This window comes from Ischnura elegans, chromosome 7 (genome assembly GCF_921293095.1).
Source record: "Ischnura elegans chromosome 7, ioIscEleg1.1, whole genome shotgun sequence".
Lineage (NCBI taxonomy): Eukaryota > Metazoa > Arthropoda > Insecta > Odonata > Coenagrionidae > Ischnura > Ischnura elegans.
In genome coordinates this window covers 81,437,546-81,458,275 of record NC_060252.1, presented here as the reverse complement: position 1 = coordinate 81,458,275, position 20,730 = coordinate 81,437,546, and the positions used below count along the sequence as shown (strand labels likewise).

General features: G+C 37.8%; 3 protein-coding genes across 7 annotated transcripts in view; 2 read left to right on the top strand and 1 right to left on the bottom strand.

Moving 5' to 3' along the window:
* LOC124161940 (tudor domain-containing protein 3) overlaps positions 1–1,676 on the top strand; it is a 39,447-nt gene extending 37,771 nt beyond the window's left edge. For 2 of the 3 annotated variants that reach the window (XM_046538205.1, XM_046538204.1), the window contains exon 14: positions 1,108–1,676. In XM_046538205.1, coding sequence (XP_046394161.1) covers positions 1,108–1,328 — 221 coding nt within the window. In that variant the 3' untranslated portion in view covers positions 1,329–1,676. Of the gene's footprint in view, positions 1–1,058 lie in introns of all 3 variants that reach the window. The other variant, XM_046538206.1, reaches the window with a different exon arrangement.
* A 10,057-nt stretch (positions 1,677–11,733) lies between these two features.
* Positions 11,734–12,246, bottom strand: LOC124163025. Its single transcript, XM_046539807.1, has one exon. It carries the CDS (start codon positions 12,244–12,246, stop codon positions 11,734–11,736), a length of 513 nt encoding a protein of 170 aa, XP_046395763.1.
* A 4,163-nt stretch (positions 12,247–16,409) lies between these two features.
* LOC124161841 (spondin-1-like) overlaps positions 16,410–20,730 on the top strand; it is a 265,009-nt gene continuing 260,688 nt past the window's right edge. For all 3 annotated transcript variants that reach the window (XM_046538057.1, XM_046538056.1, XM_046538055.1), the window contains exon 1: positions 16,410–16,516. The gene's annotated coding sequence lies outside the window, so the exon portion shown is untranslated. The remainder of the gene's footprint in view (positions 16,517–20,730) is intronic.

Below are 20,730 nucleotides of genomic sequence, written 5' to 3'. Positions count from 1 at the left end.
CTATTTTTTGGTTTAATAGATTTTTTTATGTATGGGTCATTTCACCTCAGTTCAACGAACGATTGAATTTTAGGATCCGAGATTTTGATCCAGACTTCTATATGAGTGTGTATTTGCCTTACTAAACTAAAATACTAAATGAAACTAAATGCCAAGACCATTTTGTAAAAACTTTCCTGTGCGATTCATGAGCATTTTAATTCTTTCACGCCTTTGCCAAAACAATCATGAACCTTAGTGAAAGTAGTGTTTGTGTACTCTTTTCAAAGGAAGTGATAGATTAGTCGCTTTTAACATTGATTATCTGCATTGAGTTTTTAAAATACATATTTAGTCCTCTTGTTGCTCTCTTTATCAAAGCTTATTCTAAAATGGGTGTAGGTAGCTAAAATTGAGCTCAATTCAGCGGGTTCTCCTGTAATTTAATAGAACAAAAGAGTCATAATTATCATTTATTCTAATGATTGATATATTCCCATATTCTCTCTCTTCCTTAACATTGTGAAGTTACAGAATGATACTTTTTTACTTTGTTTTGTGTGCTTCAAAGTGCTTCTTCGGAAATTTGGCTTGGAATGAATAACACATAAAATAAAGGAAAGCATGCTAAAATGTTTGGCTCCTATTACCTGATTATAAACAAGCTAGCCTATTTCAATTCATTTTGCAGTTATGGTATGCCATTATTATCTTGCTTAAATGGTAGAAAGTATTATAAATTTAAATGTTAGGTTGTGTTTGATATGTTTTAAAAATTATATGTTTTTATTCATCACCTTCAGTTGTTACTTCCCCAGTATCTTTCTGATGGCTTTGCTTCTTTTAATTATTTTGTTAAGTGGTGATGAAGTGGAGGGTATTGGTATGAATATAGTGTTATGTATATGTATGCCAGTGGTGCATCAGCTTGTTTCCAATAACCTTTAATTTCTCCTCTTTCTTATTTATGGATTTTTTTACTCGCCTGGTTTTTTCAAAAGATTTTTAATTCTTTTGGTTGCTTATTTTACCCTTTTTTTTTAGCATTTGCCTGTGGTAAACACTTGGGTCTTTTGCAGACTTTTACAGGTAGGGTTCCCACTCTGACTGTGTGTTTCCTCCTCCCAGGGATGCTGGATTTCGAGAAGAGAGGCGTGGGAGGCGGGATGGACGCTGGGCTGAGCAGCAAGGACTCTTGGGGTGGCCGAGGGGAGAACAGTGCTGCTAGTGGTGTTCTTGTCGATGGAATGAATTCGGGGAATCGTGAAGTGGCAGTTGGCAACGGCAGGAGGGGGGTTGGACGTCTTCCACCGCGGCAGATGTACATACCCCCAGCTCAACGAAAATGATGGCAGCATTATACCTCATTTAGGAAAAAAGCCAAATGCCTACTCGAGCGCAGTTGGCTTGTTACTAAACGCAGTGATCTATTAGATACTTTTGCCACTGTCTTTGAGTTTCTTCTCTATTTCTCGTGTGTGGCAAGGAGCAGTGCCTGTTTGTGAGTGTTTAATGAGTGTCATTGAGTTAGTCTGTTTATAATCAAACCATGTGGCAAAGTCACTCCCAGTAACTATATATGAATATATATATACATAATACATATGAATATATAAATGCCAGAACTGATTTCTAACTTATATTAACTTTCAGCTATGAGCTCTTCTCATTTGTTAATAAACCTATGAAGTAGTGGGCGCTAGTTTTTTCAATTTACCTGAAATACCAAGTATTCAAATTTCTACTGGAAGATGAGAGTTTTGTAAGTTTTTCCTGTGAGAGACTTCATCTTGCAGTAAGTACAAAGGACCTTTTTAAGGAAGCTTTTTATTTGATAGCAGTGTTGGTGCTATTTCGTGAACTCGTGCAAGTTGATTTTTCTAATCTTGACTGCCATCCAGAGTGAATCATTGGAGTATAACTCTTGAGACCTTGTGAGCATAGGCTCAGAAATCAGTACTTTCTATATTAATTTTTACAACCCATAATTTTTGCATTTTGACTTGAAAAATTGATTTGTTGCTTTTGATGAAAAATCCAAGCTTAACAAACACAAGGTATGCCTGACTCATGCATGTTTATTAAGAAAATAGTTATGAATTTTTTGAGTTTTGAGAATCATTGTCAAGCAATCTATGTGGTATGTATTATATTCTGTTTTGAATTAACATCCACTCATTTTTTGTAAGGTTTTCATTTGGCTGCTGTTTTTTTTTTGTTTGAATGCTCATACTTGTTGTGATGCTTTTTTTCTTTTTTACTTGCTGAAGATAACTTGGGTGTTTTTCTTCTCTATCATTCATGTGATCAAAACATAGCATTTGAAATAGCAGACGCTACAAGAAGTGTCATTCAGTGTCTTCTTTTTTTATAAATGATTCTTACGTACATGTTTGCTCACTTAACTTCATAAGTATTGTCGTCACTCATATGATTATAGCTCTAATGTGATAATATATATTTTGGTTGACCATGATAAATTAAATTTGTTAGTGTCTCATTGGACAAAGTAAAACATTTTTATTTATGATGAAAGCTTTTTGGTGGCTGATTCAAAACCAAAATTATCATTTAAATATTTCTAATGGTTTCTCAATTATTTTATGGATAGGAATCAATGTCTGGAGAGTGTGTCTATTGTGAAAGTCATTTATTGAGCGGTTGATTTTTTCTAATTTACTTATCCATTTCATCATGAACTTTATGAAAGTCATAACCTTAGCCTGCTCTTACCAATGGGAAGTACAGTATGCATTTCTATGAGATGACACACTACTCAGCAAATGAGTAATGCAGGGAGTATCATGAGGGAAGGTAGTCAAGTGCAACAAAGAAAAATGCATCCTCGATTGGTGATATCAGAACCTTGGTTCAAGGGCCAAATATATTGGGGCTTTAAGTAATTTATTATTATGTCCTAGGATTCGTAAGTAATTGTGAAAAGCTACATTTCACTGCCAATTTATGTAAATTTTTGTCTTCTCCAAATTTTCAGGCTCCAATCATAATTGCTTTGAATCATAAAGCTATATAGGTTCAGTAGAAGCCCATTGTAGTGGGTACAGCATATTGTGAGAACTGTGTTATAATGGGTGCTTGGTAATGTACTGTAAAAGGCCTATGATGAACATGGAGAAGAATATGTATATGTAGTTAGGCTACGCTATGAAGCTCCTGCCATGGTACGCTCAATATTACATGGTATATCTCTTCAGAGGGGTGTGTATCTTGTAAACTTGGAAGTAAATGGGGTACCCATTTTGCCAGTGACGGCAGAAATAATAACTCAGTGCATGATGTTAATTTTGCCATCCACTAAACATATAATCATCACGAAAATGATGTGAATGGCACGAATGGCACTGATGGAATTGCCGGACTCAGAATCTCAATGGAATGGCTACCCAGTTGGCTGGTCTTAATGAGAGGTCTTCAGCATTAACCCTATCTAGCATTATACAGAAAAAGATTCTGGCTATGCATGCCTGTTGATGATCGGAGAAAACTTTGAGAGCTGGCTAAGGCCATGTGCTACACATTCTGGTTCCGTGCCCAGACAGGGGTGAGAGCTTATCTAGGCAGAGTACCAGACAAATTGGTGCCGCACTACATCACATCGGAGCTGGGGACAGGTCTTGCCCCAAAAATGTGTTTTCCAGCAGTATTTTTAGTCAACTAATAGTAAGAATAGAAGATAAGTGCCTTGTGTATGTTATGAATAATCTGAACATCGGGGTAGTATCACCACTGGTGTATGTCACGCTGTTGGCTCAAAGCCTCCTCCTTTACCTGACTGCCGCCGCATTATAGTATTCAAATCTAATGCATGGATGTCAGAAAATCAATGCATCACTTGGTCGTTAATATTGTTTTCTACTTCTAATTTCTTGGAGTAAAATTCCTAGTCATCAGTCATCAATACATACCAGTGGCGCCGACTCCATGGGGCCTGAGGGGGCCCGAGCCCCCCCAAAAGTTCCTTACAGATGTGAGAAAAAATGTTTCAGGCTTGTCGATCTTCCCTGGAGTGTCCAGATATCGAGATTCGAGTGATCAGTGTTCTAATGTTGATCATATGACTCTTCTAAAATGCTTAAAAACCTAAAATTCACTACTTATAAAATTTACCGGGGCAAGGTCCCCGGTTTGGGCCCCCCCAATATTTTTTGTAAGTCGGCACCCCTGATACATACCGTATAAACCCACAGTGTGGGCACTAGAGTGCCGTTTATGGCCTGAAAAATGGTCTTGGCAGATAGGTATACTATGTAATTCACTCGCTATTGATTTACAATCTCTTCTGGCATATATTTCCTAAGATTGCACTTTTTAATAGTTTTTTTTAGCCAAATGCCGGTGGCAGTGGAATACCTCTGCTGTCACTTGATTGTCTTCCGCCATTTCTGCTCCCCAATGAACTCACTGTATGTCATTATTGACATCATGGCAGTATGCTGTGTGGGAAATCAAGTCTTCAGGTCAATAAACCAAGATTAAAATAATACATGAGTGAGAAAATGATGTCTACATATATGTACTGATTTCAGAGGGAATTACGCTACCTTATTCTAGGTCTTGGTCATTCACAATCTTGAAGGTCGAAGAGAAAAATTTCGAGGGGGACCCAAAAATAACGGAACCAATATCACTGTGTGCGTAGCTCTTATATTTTGGGATTCTCCCATTAGATGGATTTTATTTCATCATTTCTGAGTCAGTATTCAAAGTGGCGTGGGTTTAGACGGTTGTAGCGAGCCACTGTGACAATTTCAAAGAGATTTTGGACCCCTTCGATTTTTGAAATGGCCGATATTAGAGAACAATGTGCAGTGTTGAAATTTTGTTCTGTACTTGATAAAATTGTGTCGGGCATGGTTAATATGTTATCCACGGCTTATAAAGAACACGCTTTAAAATAACTCAAGTGCATGAGTGGTATTCGCAATTCAAATGCGGCATCGTGTCGATCGAAGACATGAACCGCCCGGACTGGCTTCACAGGTCCAAAACTGATGAAACTGTGGAGAAAACTCTTACTCTTGTGTATGAGGATAAGAGGCGTACTATTGATGGACTCGCTGAGCAATCTAGTCATTCGTGGAGTTCATTACAGCGAATTTTAGCTGAAGATTAGCAATTGGGATGAATCGTGGCGAAATTCATCCCACGTGTGTTGCCTCTTGATCAAAAGCGGCACATATTGCTGATTGCTGGGACTTGAGTTTTTGGTAAAAAATTGCATGATACTGCCTCCTCACCCACCCTACTCACCAGATCTCACACCTTTTGAGTTCCTCTTGGTGATGAAAGGGAAATGTTTTGGTTATAGTACGGAGTTGAAAAAAAATTGAAGGCTGCGCTGCAAGGCATTGGAATCAATGAGTACCAAAGGTGTTTCGCATAGTGGAAAGAACGTTTTAACCTACATGTGAGTGTAAATGGAGAGTACTTCGAAGGTGACTAACGTTTGTTAGACAAGAAATCAAATTTTGAATTTTTAAAAAATTGTGTCCGGTTATTTTTGGGTCCCCCTTGTAAGCTGCACAAACTGATGACATTGAGGGAGGGGCAACCTTGCATCTGAAAGAAATTGCTGATTTAAGCACTTGTATCCTAGAACCATCCATTATGGCTGCATGGTGCCTGATAGCATGCACATTATTTACGTTCGTGAGAGCTCATATTTATGTGGTTTCCAAGTGTCATGGATGGTAAGAAGGCAGTTGTGACGCATGCTCAAGTAACCATGTGCTGCTTCTAGTGCCGATTTTTGCAATGTGACTGTTTGACATGGTTTTCTAAAGTATAGTGTCTTCAGCAATTTGATGCATCTTAGCTCTCTCAAATGATCCCATATCCATGATCACATTACCACATAATGTGCATCACGCAGCCTTGGATGGGTAGTTTTTTGTAATTGGAAAACTATTGCAAATTATAATTTTACATGATTCATTTGCAAAATTACAGATTTGTGGGCAATTTTACTCGTACACCTCTTCTACCAACGTGAAATAGCACAGATTGGAAGAAAAGCCATAATTAAGGATGGGCATTTAGGGGTTTTGTCCTTCAGATATAACAAACTCGTTTTATAGAGAGCTTTTTCATGGCATTCTGAGCATTTGTCATAACAAGCTGCCATTGAAGTTGATGCTTGTGCATTTGGTAATAGGAAGAACATGCTTTTCCAATGGATAATTTTGGCTGAAATTCTGGTTATCATCAGTACCATTTAAATCAAATATGATTTTCATGAGCCTGAGGACCCTGTCGTCACTGTGGCTTAAGTACTTTATCTGAATTTAAGGGGTTTCCTTGTGACTCCTTTTGAGTCAACTGGTGCTTTTCTCTGATTTAGAAATATCAGAGACAGCAAAAAAGAAAGGAATATACCTGTAGCTTAAGCATTGTCAGGGAAGCACTTCCTTTAAGATTATGGATTATCCTGTTAGAAAGTAATGGATGACATTTCCAAGGCCACTTTGCGGATTTTTCTGCATGTTACTTGAGACTTATTTTCTGCATTTATTAGAGACTTGTGTGTGAGACTGTGGTTGAATTTGAAAAAAAGTGGCTACTGGTTTTCTGTCGATTCACCCATGTAATAGGTCTGGAAGATTATAGAAGAATTGTGTTTGTGTTAAGTTGAAGGAGAGGTTGCTCATGTAATGTCTCATCTTTTTGTTGATATTTACCAAGTTTATAGCCTCTTGCTGTTGTATACTGTAAAATTTGGCTCCTTAAGAGATAATGTTTGATGAGATTCATGCTAATTAGCTTAGCTAAGCTTCATGAGAGTATGTAATATTTTGTGTGGTTACCTTGAAAATTAACCTATTATGTTAGGTCCGCTGAATATGTTATGTTTTCTGTATCCTCATTTTTCAGTGATAAGGTGACTAACCACAGCCCTTGGCAAGGTAATTTTTATGCATTATAGTATACCTTGCTATACATTCTACGTTCTTCTCTATCTCTGCTGCTGATGACCCCAATGAGGCATATTTCCTGTCTGTGTTGTGGATTTCATGGCAGGAATTGTGATGGTATGGCATGGAGAGGTATCTTGACTATTCCCTTACTGGCTTCACAATATTCTTGTTTTTTCTTTTTTTGCATTTCAAAACCAGCTTTGGAATAATCAAGTTGCTTCCCCACAGCTTTAACTTGTCTTAACAACTTGTTGCCATCTTTCATATCATTGTTAATCAGTGGGTATGTATAATAATAAAATTAATACCGTGTTATATAAGGTGTGGTGATGAGTTTACCCATTCATGAGAGTGAGAGGTACCTGTTTACTTACTTAAACAAAGTGAACATGTTATGCAGCTCCTGTTAATGTTATGCTATACTTCGTAAAATTTATTACGCATTCTTAATTCAAGTATCTGAGTGCAGTGGCTAAAATTCTATTTGAAAATACCCTGATGAAAATGTGGCGGTTCCCGGAGCGTATAGCGAGCGAAAAAAAGCGTAGATTCGTTCCAGGAACCAGATCCTCGCTTAGGATACACTTCCTTACTCCTTTCTGCCACAAACAAAATTTAGGGAAGCGACAACTGCCGCTTCCTCTCCCCTCCGTTTCCAAAACAGTTCCTTGCCTTGTCATTTAGCGTAAACAATACGGAAGGAAGCTACAACCACTGCTTCATCTTCCCTCCGTTTCCAAAACCGTTCTTTTCCTCTTCATTTAGCGTAAAACGAAGCAAAGGGAAGCGACAACCCCTTCAACAACAATAACCGTCATGACAGCCGCTTCCTCTCCCCTCCATTATCAAAACCATTCATTGCCTCGTTCTTTAGCGTAAATGTGCCGGTTCCCGAAGTATGTAGCGATCGAAACAAAGCGTAAATCCGTAAATTATGCAATTTTTCCGGTATTCCATCTAGATGCTATTTCCATCCAGGTGTCATGCTAGCCACTCAATAACTATGTAATTCTATTTTGTCAACACTTCCCTGTTTTCATTTCCTATTCATTACCTTATACCGTTATATGAAGGCAAAGTATATCATAACCATCCCTGTAACATCAGATTGAGTGTACTTAGAAGATTCTCTTATGATCTGTAGAAAACTTAATTTTATTTTCGGTGGAAGTAGTTTCGAACTTTTACGTTTTGTTTACGCTTCCATTTTCATCAAGGTAGCATAGTATATGTAGTTAGATTTTATTCTTAAAATTTTAAATTATTTATTTATTATTTTCATGTGTCATCAATGGAGTGTAATTCATATCATAAGTGGCTGCAATTCATAAAAGCTTAATTTTTGTTTACCATATGTCATCGCAAATCATCAAAAAAGACGAAAACAACACTCATGCAACACCCCATTGCCTCAGTAATCAATATTTGTTGTATATCTTTGGAATGAAATATCACTATTAACTCACTTATTCCTTGAAAAGTGTCACTTAGTCACTTCTTACCCAATAAGTATATTCTGAGCCCCTAAAGAAATTCTGCTTTAACTCTCGTGCTTTGCATTACATGAGCAGTCACGCTACACTGCACCTGTAAAGTATTGTATGTAATTATTAATTACTAATTTCTGTAAATTTATACCTTTTTGCATGATATGTAGTTTAGAAATCGATTTATTTCATTTATTTATTGATATACATAATTTAAATAATAAATGGAAAAATTGGGGTTAAATATTTGAAAATTTTACCTGAAATTAACAGCATACATAATAGTCTATCAATTTATTCTGCAACAGTTCTTTATTTTTGCTCTATTCACCACTGTAACACATATTAAAACAAAATAGCAATATGAAATTGATATCATTATTAGGTTTACCTTTGTTACAATAGTGTTCAACACCATTCAAGAATAATTGGCGTAATCGAGGTTCTATTAAGAATGAAAATTCAAAAAGTCGATACTTTCCTTGTAAATAGCAACCTGGGCCTGTGAAACTCAATTCAAACTTGGAAAACATAAATGTGATCACCAGGGGCGCAGCTAGGTATTAAGGCTGGGGGGGGGTTTCAAGCGCAACTAATACTGGGGTGTCTGGGGGTACGGCATACCCGCCGGGGTAAGCGGGAGGTGCGAGGGTCCTCCGCCAGAAAAAAATTAAGATACATGGTTCAAAATGGTGAGTTTTACGGCCTTTTGAGGGATATTTTATTAATCCTTACACTATTCTACTTGTAATATTAATCCAATTAAATAAAATAGGTTGAACTTAAAAAATTGTCTGAGCTCTAGGGGTGTTTTATCCTCCAAACCCCCCCCCCCCCTTGCTGTGCCACTGGTCATCACTAAACAGTGTTAAAAATCCAAGTTAGGAAGATTCAAATTTCCTTATGCTAATTGTTGCACTGCTCGCTCTGCATGCCGTGTTGGGAGATGTTTCAAAAAGTCGTCTTTTTGAAACCTCTGCTGATAAAATGGTTACGAAGAAAAATGTATCCACTGGTTCACTCAGTGCACCTAGTCACCTGCTTGTGGGTTAAATATTGTTTTTGCAAGAATTTCGGTTGCAGAGGAGAGGATTTTCTTTTAATTGGTGGTCTTGACGTTGCCCCTTACATTGCATACTTGAACCCTTTTCTTGCCACCAAGTCATGCTTTTAATGTTCAAAGAATTTTTGTTTGTTTGCATGAAGTTATGACTTATATGTACTCAAAACTCACTTCAGCTTCAGCATGAACTTTTTGATATCTATATAGATGTTCTAATGTTCCATTTTTATGCATTACTCAGTGTAGTTATGGTTGCAAAAGTAACAAATGCAAAAATTACATGTGGCTCTGAAAGTACTGGTGTGTTCATAATAGGTGCGTATTGTTAAGTGTTCATCTGTCTATCAGTAATCATTAATTTTGAAGGAATTTGTATGAATATGCCACTTTTGTGCGATCTAGGGTTTTTGTCATCATAATACATATTTAATCTTGCTTATATCATTCATAATACTTGTGGACTGGGTGAGATAGATACTTATACTCTCAGGTTTTCTTTTATAATCAATTGAATAAGCATAAAAAATAAGGTGTATATCAATATGGATTTTCAGTTAATTTCAAATGAACTAAAAGCCTATGCTGCATTTAAGCTTGAGTTATAGAAGTTACAATGATTCATATTGTTTATTCAATAATAAGCTTGAATTACTTATGAAGAATATCTATAAACTTCATCATCATAAAGTGTTTTACACCTGCTTAGTTGACATGTTTAAAATGACTGGAATCTTCATATCATCTTGTGCATGTCGAAACTTGTGCATGTATGTCTTTTTTAAAACTGGTCTCTAGATTATCAGTGTAGAGCAACAGAGACTGAAGAAAACATTTTATTGATTGAGGTTTATTTCATATTTTCTATCTGATTGAGTGAGCTCATTTTTATGTAAAACTTGATTGATTTCAGTTGAATTTGCCTAACTTGAGAATTTTTTGCGTTTATTCTGGTCTAATCATTATCAACAATGGGGGTCCTTGGAATGAAATTATTAGATTTCCATAGTTGGCTAATGGCGACATATGATGTGAACACAGAAGTGACTTAATTAATTTTTTTTTGAGTGGGAAGAAAATGTATAATTCTTGTTAACAAAGGTTCATCTATTCCTGAGCGGTATTGCTGATGGTGTTTCTCCTCATTTGATGGATTGGATTCTGTGCCATTCTTGCCATTCTGTGGATTTCTTGCCATTTATGGTTTCTCTAATTATTTCTCTGAAATATAGACAGTCTTCCCAAGAAGGAAGTTGGTAGAGTAGATGAATCTTTGTCATGAGTGAAGCCAAGCTGAAGCAATAATCCAGTGCCATTGTAATCTTATTTTCCTAACAGCTAATTCTTGATTTGTGCAATCTACAGAATCATCTTGTGACTCAAGATTTCTGGAAAAAATTGTTGAAAGAATTTACATTTCTATGTTATATAGGGCCTAACCATGTGGGCGTGAACTTGGGCAAATTTTTAATGTTGAGTATTAATAAGGTGGAGTATTATATTAAATGTTTTCCATTGTTGAGAAAATAATTGATAAACATATGAAGTAAATTTTTATTATGTGGAATAAACTGTTGCTTCCTATGATTTTGTCCAATATATATGTGCGTGTTGTTTTTGGGTGAAATTTATATTCTGACTGACTTGGCACAGGAAGTGTTGTTTCTTGGTGTCATTGCAACGGCTATTCTATTTCATTTGTTTTTAGTCACAACCGAATTTTCAGGTGTTAATAAATTTCTTAGCTCAATGAAAGATCCACGATGAAATTGTGATTATAGTATACTCTCATTAACTCACAGGATATAAAATCTTTTTCTTTCCTAGCATATGATGCTGATGAATTCTACTCTGGTTTTCCGTTTTGTGAGTTGAATATAGGCCAACGTTTTGATGGCTGCCTCTGCCATCGTCTTCAGGGCATGACAAATTGAGGATGGTGCCTTACTATACATCGGTTAGTTACGTGCCAAATTCGTCAAGTTACTTCTGATTGGCTCACACTGCTTTTTTGCATTTCCTCCTTGAGTTTTCTGAGGGCTGAATTCCAGGTGGCACTGAAAGCATAGCGTGTGTCACGGTTGAAATTTTTCCTCTCCATTCGGGTTTCAATCGCCTCCTTCGTTATCCGGTCCCAGTAGCCTTTGGATCGGCCAAGTAATTTGGTGCCGTCAACAAGTACAGTGGTTGGCCAACTTGGATGCTCCTCTTATGTTCTGTCATCCGCGTCTTGATGGTGTGGCCCATCTCTCCGATACAAGCTTCACAGCATTCACATGGAATTCGGTAAACCCCCCGAAGTTTTAAGGCCGAAGTCACCCTTAATTCGGACAAGTTTGTTCCTCAGCGTCTGGGGTGGCTTATGAATTGTTCTTATGTTGTGTTTCTCTAGGACACTAGAAATTTTTCCAGAGATAGTAGAGATGTATGGGAGGCAGGCGTTGGCAATAGGCTTGTTTTCCTCTGCTAGCGTACCTTTCCGATCCTTGAAGGCCCTTTTCAGGGCCAATGATATTTCTTTTTCTGAGTAGCCATTTTGTCGATAGGTGGTCTTGAGATGGCAGATTTCAGCGGGTAGGCTCTCTTCATCGGTGATGGACTGCGCTTGGTGGAGTAACTTAGACATAACCACTATCCTTTGGGGTGAATGGTGGTGACTTTGGCCGCTCAAATACAGGTCCGTATCAGTGGGCTTCCTGTAAACTTTGTGCCCTAATGAACCAACCTTCTTCCGATGGATGAGAATTTCCAAGAAGGGTAGGGTGCCATCCTTTTCCATTTCCATTGTGAACTTGATGCTCCGATATAGCTGGTTCATATGACTTAAAGTTGGAATACCTCCACCCCATGAGATCACACGATGAAGGTATCTTCGACATAGCAGTTAAAGCATTTGGGCTTCAATGCCACAGTAGACAGCTTTAGCTCTTTCCTCGAAGTCCTCCATGAAGAGATTGGCTATTGTCGGTGAGAGAGGAGACCCCATTGCAATGCCCTCCGTCTTTTAGTAAAACTTTCCATTCTAGGAGAAGTAGGTTGACTTTAGGATGCGGTGGAAGAGATTAATAGTTGTGGTATGGCAGCATTTCTCAAGAAGTTGAAGTGTGTCTTCCTGGGGAACACGAGTGAACAAGGATACTACGTGAAAACTGACCATTATGTCCTCCGGTTTAAGTCGGATGGTGCGAAGGGTCCAGATGAAGTTGGTCGAATTCTGCACATGGTGCTTCCCATGTAGGGTGAGAGAATTCCGGCTAAGTATTTGGCGAGGCAATAGGTGGGTGAATTGATGGCACTGATAAATGTTAATGGGACTATCTCAATGTGGATTTTTGGAACTCCGTGTGGAAGGGTCTGGGGTGAACCAGTGCCTGTGGTGCAAGGTTTCTAGTCTCTAACTGGAGTGTGGATTTATTGATTAGCTCTACAGTCTTCCATACTTTATTCCCAAGGTAGGTAAATTCTTGCTCTTGATCTAATTTTCTCATTGAGGTTTATGTTGGACACTGATTTCACCCACATAGCGGTATCTTGGTTTTCTTCATATTAATTTTCATGTTGTATTCAGTACATTTTTGCTTCTATGCTATGACGGTGATATCATCTGCAAACTACCGTATGTTGATTTATTCTTTGTTCACCTAAACTCCTGTGATTCCTTGTTCTCTGATTTCCTTCTTTGCTTTCTCCGTAAACTATATTGAAGAGTGCTGGAGATAGGTTACATTGTAGTGAAGTATTTCTTCTCTTTTTCAACTGTAACAACCATGGAAATGAAGCACTTTGGTTTGCAATTTTTTCAAACTGGTTGGATTTACTTGAAATTTTGATAGTAGATAGGGAATAGACCAAGGATCAAAATCTATATCGTGCCGATGGGTGCTTTTACCCTGAGGTGGTTTCGACCCCATCTCAGTGGTGGAATTTTTTATATTAAATTTTGACCATAGAAATCGATGGGAAAACTAATTATAATCAGGAAATGTTCCTAGTATTTTTTTGCAACGTTAATATTTTTTGAGTTTTTCGCGATTGAAATTTAGTTTTTCATTGAAAAATCAACGTTTTTTATTGTTTTTTTTTTGCAAATAACTTGAAATATATGCATTTATCATAAAAACTATGTTACAAAATTGTAGCTTATAAAACAACAAATAATATTATTTTTTAATGTTTCTTTGGCAACCAGTACGAATAGAGATACGGCTTGCTAATGACTAGGTAGCTTAAGTTTGTTAAACGCCATATTTTAGATATTCTATGTCAAATAGTAGGAAAACTAAAAATTTTTTGGGAAAAATTTGTTTTACAACCTTTCTTTAGAAACATAGTAGAATATTTTAGCATGAAATTGAGTGAGTTGTGATAAAAATTAAGTCCGTTTTTACATTTTTCTTTGAAAATATCAATGAAAACAGCAAACGAATTATCACCCTAACTAAAATTGATCGTATTCCTGTTGCAGTTCTCTTTATCTAGATACTATCAAAAATGTGCATACCTGTCCTTTGGCGATTGTCTTTAACCGACCATCATGCCTTATTATGTGGCCAAAGTTGTCCTGCCTTTTTCTTATAGTTAACCGAAGAGGTCTCTTTTCACCTTATCATCTTAGCGCATTCTCATTATTAACTAAGTCAATCAATTAAACTCTCCACATTATGAAATGCCCTCTTCAGATCCACTAAGACTATGTACAGTAGCTTGTCCATATGGGGTATTTTTTCTGTCAGTATTTTCAGGCATGGGTGTACCTGGTGGGGGCAGGAGGGGTCAGCTGCCCCTCCCTAGAAGCAAAAGTAAATGTAGTTCAGAAAGAAAATTTTGAAAAATTTTTCTTTAAATCCAAGAAAAGTGATACATATTAGTATAAAAAATTTTATTTTTGAACAAACAATTTAAAAAACTAATAAAGTGCTTATAATTTTCTTGAAATTTTAGTTTCCTTAACCTTTTTGCAACTTGAACGATCACACCTAGTTTTGATCCCCCCCTCGTTTTGATCCTGGGTACGCCCTTGTTTTCAGGTACAGTATTTCCTTTTATCTTCCTAAATCCAAACAGGTTATCTGAGAAGCTTGCTATGATTATTCCTTTGATTCTTCTTTCAATTATCCATTGAGGATTTTCTTTGCATATGACACATGTCAATATGTGGAGTGCCGAACCTTGAGTCTAGTATAAAGTACTTACTAGACTCGAGGTTCGGCACTCCACATCAGTGGCGCAGCGAGGGGGGGGGGTTCATCAGGGGCGTTTGGGGGATAAAACCCCTCCCAGAGCTCAGAGAAATTTTTAAGTTTAATCCATTTTACTTCATTGAATTGATATTACTAACAGAATAGTGTAAGGAGAAATAAAATATCCCCCAGAAAGCCGTAAAACTCACCATTTTGAACCATTCGTCTTAAAATTCTGCAATTTATTAATCTCGCACCTATTACTTATCCTGGTGGGTATACCATACCCCCACACACCCTGGTATTAGTTGCACTGAAAACCCCCCCATCCTCAATTCCTAGCCGCGCCCCTGCTCCACATACATATTTCTCAGCCCGCACTCCCTTTGCTATTGTCAACATTTTGCTCTTCTTGTAGTCTTTTGGTTGCTTCCCAGATTAGTAGCATTCTGGTATAATTCCTTACAGCTTGTCTTTAGCTCTTTCACCAAATACTTTTACTTACCACCCTGCTGATTTTGTCTTCTACAGACATCTTTCCATTCTTCAAGTCCTTCACTGCTTCCTTAAATTTACTTCTTAGTATCCCTTGGCATTGGATGTATTTTTCAACTTGGTGCTGGTCATGTGTGAATGCTTATATAAAATCCTTATAAGGATTCTGGACTCTGATAGTACTCAAATGCACTGTTTCCATAATTACTAATTGGATGCTAAGTAACATAAACTCCTCGGATGGATGCCCAACGAATGCAGGAACTGAAGTGAGTGGGTAGGTTTTTACATTATATATATTCAGTGGTGGATCCAAGATTGGGGGGGGTAAATTGGGGAGCCTGGGGGATAACCTCCAGCAAACGTGGGGATCCAAAAAAGTGTTATTTTATCTAGTGTATCCATGGATACCATAGGGGGAGGGTTTAGCCCCCCTAGTCCCTCTCTGGGTCCACCACTGCATATATTATTTGGTATTCTTAAAGATATATCAGACATGCTCTGTTTGTATCTATTGCTTAACTCAAAATCCAAAATGAACATTAATCATAGCTGGTACAATCAACTAATACATAAGTACAGTGTAATATGGCAGTTTATAATGATAATTGCCAATATATAATAAAATATTATGTAAGGTAACATTTAAAACTTCTGATGGCTGTGGTTGAAGTGGTGGAAAGGCCTTGCCCACTAAGATGAATGTTGCAGGCTAGAGACCAACTTAAGTAGGCTGATACTATCCAGGGCATGGGTGTTCATGGCTGTCCATTGTCGTTTGATTAAAACCCGCAATGTAAAAGGCCTCTAAGCTGTTTGTGAGGGTAATTGAGATGACATAAATATAAATGAAAATTTGGGAGACGGAAAGAAACTCACGTATCGTATAGGTATTCATTGTATATTTTTTTCAACCAATACATTTTATTATAATCATTAGGATTAATACTCCTGTTGAATGCTTGTAAGAGTATGAATTTCACCATTCAAACAAGAAAGTGAAGCTTCATGAAATAAGATTCGTTGAATCAATGCCATATTTCACCAGTGCATGTCATTATATGATATTACTACATTTAAGTTTCACTCATTTGTATTCTATAAGAATTTTCGTGAATGGGAGGTTATAAAATTCGTATCTATCATATTGAATATTGATCATGAGAACTTGCTTACCTAGTTACAAATGTACCGGGGGAGGCGCTGACGTATTTCATTCCTTACTGCCATCTGCAGGACTGGCTTGAACTAATACTTCCTTTTCTCGGTCGGCTCGAGCGTTTTAAACCAGTTACCGTGGTGTCGAACAGTTACGTAGACGCAATTGAAGTTCGTTCTGAGCATAGTGAATATACCGCGAAGATTTTGGCGGTCCTAAACGTAAGTAAACATTTTAAAATCATCTGGTAACACAATCAGGGGGGATTTTTGGAATTGTTTCGGCAATGGGCTCGATTAGATATTTTCTTGTACCATTTTGTCCCTTTTGAACTTAGCCTCCTGTCAAGTGGCGCACATATATGCTGTATTATTGTAGGTGGGCCATCAGTATGTACTCATCCATAAGTTTCGCGGATCTTTACGCGAAAATTCAAAGAATTAATGGTAAATAACGGTTCTCTGTGCTGTTGATTGAGACACTAGTGTCAATCTGCATTTAGCTTGTGCAGGAACTCACTAGGGGCTGCTTTCGCGCCAAATTTTGGTATACTTTTCATTCTGTCAGCCATAAAATTTTATTTCCATCAGAATTTTTTCGATGCTTATCAAAAATCGTACTTTCCTTCAGTAGGTAGGCGTACTCTCGTATCGTACTTTCCATACACTTAGGCACGCATTTTCTTCATTCCGCTTACGTTGAAAGAACATTTGCCTTGCCTTAATTGGACTACAAAACCATCCCTTTTAAGATTTATTTACACGAGGAGCATCATGGAAAGAGAAGCCTATGCACGTGCGTGAAATAAATATTATTCTTCGGAGCAGAGTCTGTCCATGTGCTTGCGCGGTTTCTATTCACAGGGAGTATTTTCGAAGAAGCGTGAACTGTACTTGCGCGCCTAATACGCGGCAGTCACTAGCTTTCTGCTTTCTAATATCTGTTATAAATTTTCTGCTAAAATAAGTTTGTGCATATATGATTGAAATTGAAGCGTCAGAGTTTTCTGAAAAGACCGGTCATGGAGCCGAGTATAGCCCTCTGTGTATGAAACTGGTGGATTTGATAAATTCAATGGCCTTTTCAAAGTCGTCGGAGAATTTAATTGGAAGTGAAGCTTTGTGTTCATTATTCGTGTCTACGTTCCTCCTCGGTCACGGCTATCCGCGGTCATTAGCTCTCAATTGAGAAAACGTGTGTAGTAATCACTGGCGGATTCCTTCATACGCGTTGAACGTGTGATTTAAGGGGATTATTATTGAGTGACAGTGGCGTAGCGAGGGGGATCTGGACCCCCCCGAAATATAAAATCAGAATAAGTTTTCTTCGTCATAAAAGAAAAAAATATAGAGAAATAATGAATTTACGAAAGGTTTATTTGAAAAACGAAGTTTTCCAATCATGAAAAGTGTTAAAATTAGTTGAAAACCCTCTATGTATTTAGTACCCTGTTTTCAAAAAAAAATTCCACCGAATCCCCCTGGTTTTGGACCCCCCCGAACAAAATTCCTAGCTACACCACTGTTGAGTGATACACAAGGAATACTCCTCTCCCGATGCCGCTGTGCTTGTCTTTAAACATAGGAAAAGATTGAATGTGATTTTATGCAATTTCGGAATTGAGTGCGAGTGGGTACAATTTTACATTCAGGCGTCCATGTCGTCGCACAAGTGTTCACAACATTTTCCGTGTTTAATTGATGAGGCTACAATTTTTACAGTTTATGATCACGAATGAACCGCGCAAAACGGCGTGATCAGAGCACTCTCCTCGCAGTGAAATGCGACCAGTAACTTGCCGTCCGTGTTGTGTCCCGGTCTGAGTGAGGGTGAGTGGACGAGAATAGAAGGACGGCCAAACCACTCTCTCTTGAGGAAGGAACGGCGGGAGGAGTGGAGGAGGCGCCAGGCGGTGGGCCAGTCCCACTGTGAGATCCCAAGTGTGTGACATTGGGGGAGAACCGTTTCATTGTCGAAAGGATATCGGCCTCTGCACCAGGGGAGGTCTGGGGTGATTGGGGGCCCTCGGCTGAGGCTCATGATGGGGTTCTCCTAACCGGGGGATTTGGGGGGGGGGGGGGGGGGGGGGGGTCCTCACCCGAAAATTTTTAAGAAATTGCATGCCCGGAAATGGATTTTGACGCTAGACTATCTTTTCTATTTATTAAATCATTATTCTATATTTTCGATTATAAAATTAATTTTTGATGTATTCATGCGATGGAATAATGTGAATATTTTATCCAACATTTTAAACTAACGATTCAATGATGCTTCTATGCTTCATTGCTTACTATAGGATGTTCTTTGAATAGCCATCCGAGAAGGCTGGGAATCCATTCATTGCGTGCCCCTATCACATCGCGCTCGTCTCATTGCAAAGATCGGATATTTCCGATGGAGGAATATTGATGGGGAGGGCATTGACGCGGAAGCAATCTACATTGATAGCTTTACGGCCACTCTCGGCCTCTTACGGAACTACGTTCGGATAAAAAAAATAATCGCTCGTTTCATTAAGGGATGTTACTGAGCACTATGAATCTTCAAGGATAATTTGTAAAAATTGAAAATCTATGACGGGGCATCGGTTTCCTCTCGACTACGGAGTACGAATATCATTATCCCATTCTCCTCACTTTAAGTCTCACGCTTTCATGCGATTCGGTAAGAAGATTGCACAAGTCGTTGACTAAGATTTTTAGCGATTAATCTTCAATATAACTACTAATAGTTAAAGTTCTTTCCTGGGATACTCTTTCACCTGTAGGGTATTAGAAAATTATAAATCAGGCACATCTTTATTTTTGCCTCGTGTGGCGTGCTGAATAAAATGGAGTTTTTTTTAGAAGAATGCTGTACGTATATTTACAGTGGACGAAGGCGCTTGCTCATCTCCGTCTCACAAACTTGAGTTTAGATTGAGGAAAATAATAGAGGTTGTTGTTAATAATGTATTGTAATATCTACCCTATGGCAAAACGAATTCAATAAGATAAATTTATATCAAACAAGAGGTTTTTATAAATGAGCTTTCTTTGGGTGTAAGGAAATGGCTCTGTTAGCAAAAGAAATGGTTTCAGGCGTGGCTTTGAGGAAGTTACTTATATTCATAATGAAACGCAGTAGTAATACCTCACATAAGAATTCACAGCAGAGGCCGTATACGGCAAGATTGTATATTATTATTCTTTTTTAAAAGAGTCATAACGACTTCACTCTTGATGTTTTCCGCCGCATCTTTATTGGGCTTTTGAATGCCTTACTCAATTCCTCCAATGTAGTCACGTAACTCTCTTCGGGGTACGAGAAAAATTAATGTCTTTCGAGAGGGTCGAAGTTGAGTGTCCAGGATATCATCCGTTTGGTTGATGACCACTCGGCTATGCTGCGTGTTTGTTGCGGTCGTTTTCACCTTGTAGATTTTCTCGAACTTCTTCAGCTGACTATGTGGGTTCCTCTGCATAGACAAATCACCCTGGCGCGGATGTAGCTCTATTAATCCTAGGGATAGGGAGGGAGAGGGGGGCTCAAGACCAAGGTTTGGCAAATATATCGACTTGAATTAACATGGGATGCCTAGGGGACTAAAATTTCGCTAACATTGTCAATTTAAAAATGTCCCAGTAATATAATATTTCCATCGCCAAAAACTGGATTTTTTGCTTGATTTTTGTGCGGTTATTTTCAACAAATTGATTAAAAGCATTTTAAATGAATTTTTGAAAGTTTTCAATACTTTTCTTATGGCACTAACTTTGGCATCTATTTTGACCAACCAGTAATTTTCATAGGCGCAAAGATTTCAAGTCCTTCCAGTTGTTGACCTATGGTCTCCACTCTTCGTGGATTATCTCTGGGTCTTCTCACAATTAGATTTGATATCGAAGGGTTTATTGAAGTGCGAATTTTGGCGAATGAAGGTATTATTCCTCTGTCCCGCCATCTTAGGAGGAAGGCCAGAGCACTTCGAAGATTTGCCTTTTCTATCCGTATCTTTGTTCCAGTCGAATAATTTTTCTATGTATTTTCTGGTCCCGATAGGTAAGTAATATAATATGATTTTGCACATTCGTGGCGGCTTGTGTTCATGAAGTTAACTCGGGCTTCACACCAAGCCAATGAGTTTGTTGCTATTTGGTTTAATAAATTTTTAAACTTATGTCAGTAGAAATGTCTCATAATTAATACAAACGGTTGAGTACTTAAAATATTTTCTTTTACTCGATTTAATTTGCCGAATTTTACTGTGTAATTTGTCCATCGTCCTTCGGAAAATGTATCTTATGCGTCTGAGGAATCGCTTTGGAGGAAGAAAATTAATTTAAGAATCTCAACCGAGGCGGAGGGCAAAAAGGGGTGTAGAAGATTGAAAAATAGAATAAATAGGGGGATGTATAAAAGAAAAAGAGAAATACTATGGAGATATATGCAT